Source organism: Bos indicus x Bos taurus, chromosome 5 (assembly GCF_003369695.1).
Source record: "Bos indicus x Bos taurus breed Angus x Brahman F1 hybrid chromosome 5, Bos_hybrid_MaternalHap_v2.0, whole genome shotgun sequence".
NCBI classification, from domain to species: domain Eukaryota; kingdom Metazoa; phylum Chordata; class Mammalia; order Artiodactyla; family Bovidae; genus Bos; species Bos indicus x Bos taurus.
Window position 1 is genome coordinate 224,347 of NC_040080.1, and position 9,876 is coordinate 234,222.

The 9,876-nt window shown below is 59.6% G+C and overlaps 2 protein-coding genes across 2 annotated transcripts in view; one reads left to right on the top strand and one right to left on the bottom strand.

The window, feature by feature from the left end:
• SYCE3 (synaptonemal complex central element protein 3) overlaps nucleotides 1-3,634 on the top strand; it is a 30,799-nt gene extending 27,165 nt beyond the window's left edge. Inside the window, exon 3 of the mRNA XM_027543508.1 lies at nucleotides 3,398-3,634. Within this exon, the coding sequence (XP_027399309.1) occupies nucleotides 3,398-3,555 (158 nt within the window). The 3' untranslated portion in view covers nucleotides 3,556-3,634. The remainder of the gene's footprint in view (nucleotides 1-3,397) is intronic.
• A 906-nt stretch (nucleotides 3,635-4,540) lies between these two features.
• Nucleotides 4,541-6,416, bottom strand: KLHDC7B (kelch domain containing 7B). The gene has a single exon (XM_027543509.1). The coding sequence runs from the start codon at nucleotides 6,399-6,401 to the stop codon at nucleotides 4,632-4,634; it is 1,770 nt and encodes a 589-aa protein (XP_027399310.1). The 5' UTR covers nucleotides 6,402-6,416; the 3' UTR covers nucleotides 4,541-4,631.
• Between the last annotated feature and the right edge of the window lie 3,460 nt (nucleotides 6,417-9,876).

A 9,876-nucleotide genomic window follows, 5' to 3' on the forward strand; every position in this document is an offset into this window, starting at 1 on the left:
GAAGAATTGATGCTTTTGAATGGTGGTGGTGGAGAAGACTCTTGAGGGTCCCTTGGACTGCAAGGAGATCAAACCAGTCAATCCTAAAAAAAAAAATCAGTCCTGAATATTCATTGGAAGGACTGATGCTGATACTGAAGCTTCAATACTTTGACACACCTGATGTGAAGAACTGACTCATTGAAAAAGACCCTGATTCTGGGAAAGATTGAGGGCAGGAGGAGAAGGGGACAACAGAGGATGAGATGGTTGGATGGCATCACTGACTCCACGGACATGAGTTTGACCAGGCTCTGGGAGCTGGTGATGGATGGGGAAGCCTGGTGTGCTACAGTCCACGTGGTTGCAAAGAGTCGTACACTACTGAGCGACTGAAGTGAACTGAACCAGAGATAGCATCTTGGCTTTGCTACTCTGCTGGCCTTACCAAAAGCCCCCTGAGAGGGCCTGCCCTCACTACCTGGTCTAAAATGAGGCTTTCCTACCTCGTTTCTCTGTCACAATACATGCTGCTTGTTTCCTCCGTAGTTCCTTTCACAGTGTGTAGTTGTGTTGTGTGTTTATTATCTGTGTCCTCCCACCGCAACCAGCATAGATGCTCCTGAGCGCAGGATGTGTCCACCCTTGTAGCCTGCTGTGTCATCAGGGCTGCCTTAGTGAAACGCCAACACAGAGCAAGCGCTCAGTAGATACTGAATGAACGAAAAACTCAGGAGACACATTTCTGAAGGACTTGTGCATAATTGTGAGTCTTCCTATCTATACTGTTTTTCCCTTGGATCAAATTACAGAGAGCCATGCACTCGATACGGTGTTTCCGAGTCTCACTGAATCACCTTTTCTGAAGTGCGCTTTGGTGCTGTGCCTCCAGCTTTCTTTTACCAGTGATTACAATGGTTGACACAGGAGAATATCTTTGTATTTTTTTTAATTTATTTATTTGGCTATGCTGGGTCTTAGTTTCAGCATGCAGGATCTTTAGTTTCGGCATGGCATGTAGGATCTAGTTCCTTGATCAGGGATTGAACCTGGGCTGCCTACATTGGGAGCGTAGAGTCTTAGCCTCTGGACCACTGGGAAAGTCCCTCTTTGTATTTAAAGTAGGGATGTTGTCAAGGACATTTTCAACTATATTACATACCTCTTATGAAATATGCCTATAGGAAAATTCTTTCTTAGGATAAAAGTGCCATAAACAATGGGTTTGTTTTTATTTTATGCTCACTGAATCTTTTTAAAAAATAATTTTCAGCATTTTAAAAAATATTTTTATTTATTTATTTTTGACTGTACTGGGTCTTCCTTGCTTTGCTTTGGCTCCCTCTAGGTGTGGCAAGCAGGGGCTACTCTTGTCGCAGTGCGCAAACTTTTCATTGTGGTGGCTTCTCTTGTAGCAGAGTCAGGCCGGGCACGCAGGCTTCAGAACTGCAGCACATGGGCTCAGTAGTCGCAGTGCGCAGGCTCCAAAGTGCAGGTCAGTGCTTGTGGCACACAAACTTAGTCATCCCAAGACATGTGGACTCTCCCCAGAGCAGGGCTCGAACCCCGCATTGGCAGGCGGATTCTTATCCACTGCACTACCAGGGAAGTCCCATCACTAAATTTTGAAACTGAGCATGTTTCCTTCTCTGCTTTGGCCTCAGGAAACTCAAGGCTATAATTTCAGCTGCTGTGTAGGTCTGTATGAGATTCTTTTCTGTGAGCTAATTTTTTGTTTCGTTTTGTTTTACCCACCCTAGTTCTCTGTCCTGAATACCTCACTTATTTATTTTATAGTAGGAGTTTCTCCTTTCTTTCTTTTTTTTTTTTTATTTCTTGAGAGAAGAGGGGAGTTTCTCCTTTCTTGAGCACTTAATATGTGCGAGGCAGTTTACATACGTCATCCATTTAATCTTCACAGCAAGCCATGAGATCCGGACGTTGTCCGGCCTTGACGTGTGAGGAGATGAGGTTAGTAGTTGAACTCTCTGACTCCAGGTCACACGGCCAGTGAGTAGAGAGTCTTGGCCTCAGGTCCATGCTCCACCTGCTGTCCAGGTGGCTGACATGATGGTCTGCGAGCTTCCTGCACAGAATTACCCAGGATGCTTGTTAAGATGCAGGTTCCGGGGCACCATCCTCAGCGCACTACATAAGAACCTCTTTGAGCTTTGAGAGGGCCCAGCTGTCTGCATGTAACAGGTGTCCCAAGTGAGTCTTGCTTCCAGAAGCCGGAGGGCCCCTGTGCTGGCAGGCATCACGTGCCCTGTGTCTGCCGAGGTGCGCTGCATGCACCTCCTCTAACGCTGTTTCCCCAGCCACACGGCTGCCGCTCTCTGTGAAACCTCAGGTCTGTCACGCTGCTCACCTGTGTTGCGTGTAGACATACGTGTGCATTTGTCATTAATCATCCGCCTATTTTTTCTTTTTTCAGCAGCACCATACAGCTTGCAGGATCGTAGTTCCCTGACCAAGGGTTGAACTTGCACCCTCGGCAGTGAAAGTACAGAATCCTAACCCTGAACTGCCGGGGGATTCCCTGCCTGTCTCTCCTCTGGTTAATTTCCTGAAGGATATAGTTCCCCAAAGTATCCAGCTTTTTTTAGCCCAGCCAGAAGTTCTAAGGGGATGTGTTTGCTGCAGAGATGACCCTCCTATTCATAGGTCTAAGGGGGAGAAGCACGCGAGTGCTCAGAGGGAAGGGGTGAGGTGAGGGAAGGGGTGAGGTGCAGTTTCTACACAGCACTGGATTTGCACAGGAAGCACAGGTTCACCTACAGGCCCGGGGCGCTGCCCTCCAGTTGCTCTCAGAGGGAAAGACAGTCGGTCAGTCCAGTGGTGAGTACCAAAGGACACCTAACATGAACATGCAAACCTCCACGAAAGGAGGAGCCCCTGGACTGGCCTTAGTGAAAGCGGAGGGGTGTCCTGGCGGAGGCGGGCAGGCATCCCAGGCCTATGAGCATGAGAAAACCTGAGGCTCAGGCCTCGCAGGAATGGGAGTGGTCAGCCCTACCTGAGCATGTGAGCTTGGGTGGAGGAGCACTTCTTGGCAGTCACCCTGCAACCACTAGCTGTGAACTGCAGATGGGTAAGGACCCGTGTTTAATCTTTCCTAACATTTCACGTCATACTGCCATCCAACCTTTTAGTGTTGTGGGCTAGTGTATTCCGAAGTTAAGACTTGGTGAGATTAGGGAAGGTTCGTTCCTGCTCTGTGTAGAGAGGAGATTTAATAGGGGTTGTTATGAGCCCTCTGACACATGGCCGACCCGCTTTCTCTCCTTAGAGTAGCTGGGTGGCTCAGCGCGTCTTGTCCCAGGATGCCGGGCGTGAGCAGAGGCACCCAGCCCTCGCCAGGGGGCCCAGCGCTGCAGCCGCCCCCGTGGTCTGACCAGGGCCTGTCTGGCTGTTGCAGTGCAGGCCACGTGGATGGCCTACGACATGGTGGTGATGCGCACCAACCCCGCGCTGGCGGAGTCCATGCGGCGGCTGGAGGACGCCTTCCTCAACTGCAAGGAGGAGATGGAAAAGAAGTGGCAGGAGCTGCTCAGTGAGGCCAAGCACGCGCAGTAGGCCCCCGGGCGGAACCACAGCGACCCCAACTCACGGCCTGGGCACAGAGCTTGTTTCTCAATAAACTTATTTTCAAGCACCTCAGGATCCTTTCTGTCTCACCCAGCTGCATTCAGGCCCTGTCAGCAGCACATGAGACGGGCGAGACGCAGACGCTCTGATGAAGCAGAGGGCTCAGTACTAGTGGCGCTGAACTGAGAACAAGGGAAAAGGAGCCGGACAGGCGGGACACGGGCGGCGTTCAGGCGCGTTTATTTGCCTTCCCACAGTGAATTCCAAAGGGCTGGGGAGAACGTCGTTACTCGGCTGCGTGTCTGGGGCGCTGTGCTGGGCACTCGGGTGTGCCCCTACGTTCTCACGGCCCCATTTCAGACGGGAAAAGCCATGGTAGATGTCTCATCCACACGGCGAATGAGGGGCTGGTGGAAAGGGGGGCAGGCTCCTGCAGGGGCTGAACCAGAGGGAGAGACTGCACCAAGCTGCAGAGGGGTGTGAGCTGAGTGGTCCTGGCTGGCCTGGGCGAGGGTCTGGGCGGGGGTTACCGCCAGGAGGACACTCACAGACAAGGGTTCTCAGCCTTGAGGTCAGTTAGACAAAAGAGGGCTTCAGAGCTGTCCAACATAGAACCAGCCAGACTCTGGAGGCCTCAGGCCAGGTAGAAAGCCCTGGGGACTCCTCTGGTCTCCCTTCTCACCCCCTTGAGTGCTCCTTGCCTGGCCTGGAGCCCCCAGGTCAGGTCAGGCAGTAGGGTGATACTGTGAGAGGGTCTCTGCCTGGGGGATGGATGGGTGAGTGGGCTGAGGCCCCAGGCAGCCAGGGAAGGGTTAAACAGGAAGCAGCTTGGGCCCGGTGGGAAGTAAGATGCCAGCAACCAGCTCCCAGGCACTGAGGGCTGGGGCTCTGAGGGGAGCAGGCACAGAGGAAGGGGGGCTGGAAGGGGGGAGTCAGGAGGCTCATTAGAACAGAAAAGGAAAGTCATCCCAGGAACAGCAGCAGAAGGTTCTGCACCGCAGCCTCCTCCCAGGGCGCCTCCCGCCTGTCAGACCTGCCCCAAGGTCTCCCGGGAGAGCAGCCAGTCAGAGGGCAGTCTGCAGTGGGCCCCTGGCAGGAAGAGTCAGGGTGAACGGGCAGAGGACCCCTTTGGTCTCCAGGGGGAAAGGCTGCAGCTCCTTGGCCTGGAACTGGGCGGTCCCCTCGGAGACGGTGAAGGTGGCTGTGACTTGGTGGTTGAGGCAGTAGATCGTGTTGCCCAGCACAGCGCAGCGCAGCGGGGCGGGGGCAGGCAGTGGCAAGGAGACAGCCCGGCTCCAGGAGCTCGTCACGGTGTTGTAGCGCATCACCGCGGCGCCCACGCCCCGCAGAAGGTCAAAGCGATACAGGAAGCCCCCCAGAGCCACCATGTCGCTGGACCGCCGGTGGCTGGCACTGTAGGGGCACTCATCCCACGCATCCTTTGTGGGCCGGTACCTGAGCAGCCGGTGGAAGAGATGGCCCCCGGTGACGTAGATGTCCCCCTGGCAGGCCACAGCGTCGTGAGCCACGGGGAAGGCACCCGCAGGGAGGGGCGCGCGGGGGCTCCAGGCGTCCGTACGCGGGTCGTAGCACTCCATGCTGTACAGGCACTCGCCCCCGATGGCGTAGAGCAGCCCATCCAGGGCCACTAGTTTCAGCTGGGCGCGCGCCTGCTGCATGGGCCGCACCTGGCTCCAGATGTTGGTCAGAGGGTTGTAGCAGAACACCTCGTTGCAGCAGACAGCCTCGGCGCCAGACCCACGGACGCCCCCCGCCAGGAACAGGTAGTTGTGCAGAGTGCAGAGGCCGCAGCCTCGCAGCGGGGCCTCCTGGGGCACCTTGGTCAGGGGCCGCCAGGAGTTCTCTCCAGGGTGGAACACGTGCAGGTATGCAGGGGGAGGCAGGGCCGCGGGCCCCACGGCAAGAGCCTCCGCCGCAGGGGAGCCCCGTGTGAGCTCAGAGCGGCTCGCCCTGTAGAGGCCCGGCAGCACCAGGGCCCCCAGCACTGCTGGGCCACGGCTGGTGCGCAGGCTCACGATGCGCTCCCGGTCAGCCCCACTCAGCTGCCGGTAGAGGCTCGGGTCTCTCAGCACGTGAAGCAGATTGTCGCTCATCCAGGCATAGGTTTCCTGGGCCAAGCCAGGGTCCCCGTGCTGCTGGGCAAAGGCCAGTGCCTCCAGGCAACTGCCCAGGTCCAGCCATCGCGGCAGAGCCACCACGGAGGCCCTGGACTTTCGGGGCCCCTCTGCCACCCCCCAGCCTCCTGGCCTCTGCAGAAACATCATGAGTTTCCGGGCCTCCTCCTGCTTCTCCCCGAGGCCCTGCCTGTGGCCTGAAGGGCGGGGCCCCGCCCCAGGCGCCACCCGGCTGGCCTCCTGCTTGGGGCTCTGGGACATTTCACACAAGCTGCGTTTCCGGGACGGCGGGACTGGCTGGGGGTCCTGCCTTGTAGCCAAGGAGGATGAAGAGCCAGGCTGGGTCTGCTCCGGGAGCGGCGAAGGGGCTATGGGCTCTGTGGCTCCCTGCAGCAGCGAGTCTGGATATTTCTCCTCGGTTCTGTCCCCTCTCGGGCCTGAGGGGGTGCCTTCAGCAGCAGCCCCCTCGGTCTCAGTGTGACTCTGCTGTGGCCGAGCTCCAGCCTCCTCCAGGCCCCCTGGACCCGCCCTTGTGGCCAGATCCTCTGCACCATGCCTGTCCTCCTCTGGGGGAGCAGCCGACTCTCTGTTCTCAGAGGATAAGGCTGCGCCCGGATGGCTGGGGCCCTCCAGAGCGGCCCTTGGGGCTCTCCCTTGGGGCCTCTCTGGCCTGGGAAAGGGGTGACTCCTGAGAACCATTGAAATAAGGTTTCCCCAGCTGGTTGAGAGCTGTCCCTGCTGATGGTCCTTGCAGAGAACCACACTGGGCTCCCGAGATGCAAGCCTCGATCCGCTAGCAGGCACGGGGGCTGCAGCTGCGGCAGGGGCAGCGGATGGTGCTGGAGGAGGGGCACCTGTCGGGGCAGGGGTCGGCGCTGGGGAGGAGGACCCTGCAGCAGGACTCTGGCTCACTCTGAGGGGCAAAGAGTCTGAAGGAGAGGAGATCAGAGGAATCGGGGCTCCAGGTCCGAGACTGGGGCGGGCGTGTGCTACAGGTGGGGACCCTGGGGGTGGGAGGGGTTTAGGGGTGCACGGCGGGGTCGTGGCTGAGGAACTAGGGGAGGAGATGCAGCTGCAAATGTCTGCAGAACCACAGGCCACCTGGCCTCGCAGGTACCCTCTCCCTTCTCTAATGCTGTGGCCCCCTTGCTCCTTTGTCCCTCCTTTGTCTTCTGAACTGAAGAAAATGTGATCTCCAGAGCCATTCGCCCCAGCCTGTCCCACAGTGCAGGCCTCTGTGGGCCTCTGCACTAGGGACAAGGAGGGGTGTCCCCCCTGTGGCCCCTCTGGTGATAGGCTCACAGGGCCCAGGGCCTGGCTGAAGCTCCCGGTGACCAGGACCTCCCTCCTCACCCAGGGCCAGCCCTCCGTGGCGGCTTGGGGCTCCTGGGACTCCCTGGGGGCCAGGGTCGCAGCCTCCTTGTTCTCACCAGCTGTGGCTCCCGAGTCTAGAGCTAGGCCTCGGGTGGCTTGGGGGCCGCTCTCCCCAAGCCCCCTCTCTGAGACACCCATCAAGGGCCTAGTCTGCAGGCTGCACAATGGGGGCGGCTCCTGGGGGAACAGGAGCCCCTGGGAGCCTGAGGGCAGGCAGCTGGCTGCACCCACAGCATCCCACACGCTCACCACAGAGCCCAGAGACAGGGCGTCCAGCTTTCGCCGGCGATAGCCGCTCCGTCCTGAGTCCACCTGCCCCCACCGGCTGCCGGGGCTCTGCCCCCTCGAGGCAGGTGACCCCCGCCCTTGTTGCCAGGGGCGACTGTCCCGACCAATCCTGTGGTCAGGGGCCGTGCCTCGGACACCCCCTGCCTCCCCCCACACCTCCACTTCTCTGCCAGGATCCCGGGGGGTGAAGTGTATCAGGAGGGGTGCAGATGACCCTTCACCTTTGCTCCCACACGGGAGAGCAGAGCCTGACCTATGAGCCTCCTTCCCTTTACGTCGGAGGGTTTCAGGGGGTCCCAAGACCCCTCCACTGGCCCCCTCCCCCGCTGGCGTCTTAAGGGGAGGGGAGGCTGCGGCAGTCAGACTCCCGCCGCCCAGGGGCTCCTGATCCTGGGCGCCCGCTGCAGCTGGACTCCCCTGGCCATGTCCTGGAGGGCCTGGCTTTCCCTGCACTGAGCTGTGACCCTCAACAGCGCCACTGACCTTGTGCTTCGCGGGTAGGGCTGGCCCAGCTGCTTCCACCTGCGAAGGGCGGAGGGCTGTGGATGCCGGTCCCCCCGCCTCCTGGTCCTGCGCAGAGCCAAACCAGTGCAGAGCCAGTGCCGTGGCGGCCACCACGGCCAGGGCCAGCAGGGTCAGCGCGGCGTCCTCCCAGTCTTCGTCCGCGTCCCCGTCCCAACCCCAGGCGAGGCCGCCAGCCTCTGAGGCGCTCTGGGCCATGGTCTGGGCCGCCGACCCGGCGAGAGGCGCCGGGCAGCAGGCTGGGAGCTACGTGCTACGCAACACTCGGGCTTCAGGCCGGATGCAGCCCGGGTGCCGCGCAGATGGGCCCGCGACGTGCCCCGCCAAGAGGGCTGCCTGGCTAAGGAGGCTGTGCCTGCGGGCGCGCCGCGGACCCGGGAGGGTGGGCCTTCGTCAAGCGGGGGGTCAGCACACCCCCCCTGCAGCTCCAGGAGCTCGGGCCTCCCCACCCCCACCCCGCCCCTGCCCCTCCCTCTTTCTGTGGGTCCAGGGGCGGATGGCAGTGCCCATCAGTACTGCCCCGGCAGCCCAGCCACGCGTTCTGCCCAACAGACCCTCACCCCGGGTCCCTTCGCTGAGCTCGGGCCAGTCTCGGGGGCTCTGCCAGGGAAGAGTTACCCACAGGGAGATGTTATCTGTAGCTGCAGCAACACGATGAGGCCCTGATGAAGTTACCAGGAACCCGAGAAGACCGTTCCACTCTGCAGGGGTGGGGGCGTCTCCCTGAGGAGAGGGATGAGGTGGGGGTCCTGAGCCCCGAGCTCGGTTCACACGCAGATGGGCAGCGAGGAGGGACGCAGGCGTGAAGCCGTGGCCCCGCTCCTGGGGACAGGGTACTCAGGAGAGTGGCTCTCGGTCCCCTCCATCCAGCTGCCTCTGGACCCTCTCGACCTTGAGTTCAGAGATGGGACCATTGTCAAAAGGCATCAGAGAAGGCAATGGCACCCCACTCCAGTACTCTTGCCTGGAAAATCCCATGGACGGAGGAGCCTGGTAGGCTGCAGTCCATGGGGTCGTTAAGAGTCGGACAGAACTGAGCAAATTCACTTTCACTTTTCACTTACATGCATTGGAGAAGGAAATGGCAACCCACTCCAGTGTTCTTGCCTGGAGAATCCCAGGGACGGGGGAGCCTGGTGGGCTGCCGTCTATGGGGTTGCACAGAGTCGAACATGACTGAAGCGACTTAGCAGCAGCAGCAGCAGCAGCAAGCCATCAAGAGTAATGAGTGGACAAAGTAAGGAAGATCCAAAAGTTGTGTTTTCCTCTTTATTGGCCTGGCTCATCGCAACCTTCCAGAGCCTCCTGGGCTCTCTGGGCCATCTCGACTGCCAGAGGTCCCTCTGGCCAGCCCTGGAGCCTCCAGGACCCCACTCTGGCCCCAGCGCCCCATCAGCCTGGTCCCTCCAGCCTCCTCTCACCTCGCCCCTCCCTCCTCTCCGGGACTCAGGCCCCCTGCAGCACGTGGCCGCTCAGGGCACAAGGCTTGTCTCCTCCATCTGTTCCTCTCTTCAGCCAAGGAGTAAATCTCAGGATAGGTGCCAGCTGGGGCCAGACATGGAAAGAGCCTGGAGCTCCTGGGACAAAGGCAGGCACCTCGTGACAAGTGCTTGTTCGTTGCTGGCAGCAGAGGACTCTCCCTAACTCAGGTGGCAAGAGGGCCAAGTCCTGTCCCTGGCACCCCGCCCGGGCCCTGCTGAGCCTCAGGTGTCTCACCCACCCGTGCTCTCCCCCCTCCCCACCCCAGGCGTATTAAGTGACAGAGGGAGCAAGGGGCCCTGCCTTAAGGTGGACCTCAGGCGGGGGGACGGTCTTCTGGGTGCCACCCTCATTCTCTGTCCTGGCCCCAGGCTCTGTGTCTGGGTTAAGTTTGGGGTCCAACGACCTTGCAAGGATGGAGATGATGCCTGCATCTGCACCTCAGTACAGGCCATGCAGTACCCACCAGACCTCTCCACCCAGCACCGGAAGACCGTGCCATCGTCTGAGC

What these genes read in the sequence shown, in the direction of transcription:
- KLHDC7B (XM_027543509.1), bottom strand. Translation starts at nt 6,401, where the DNA reads ATGGTTCTCAGGAGTCACCCCTTTCCCAGGCCAGAGAGGCCCCAAGGG.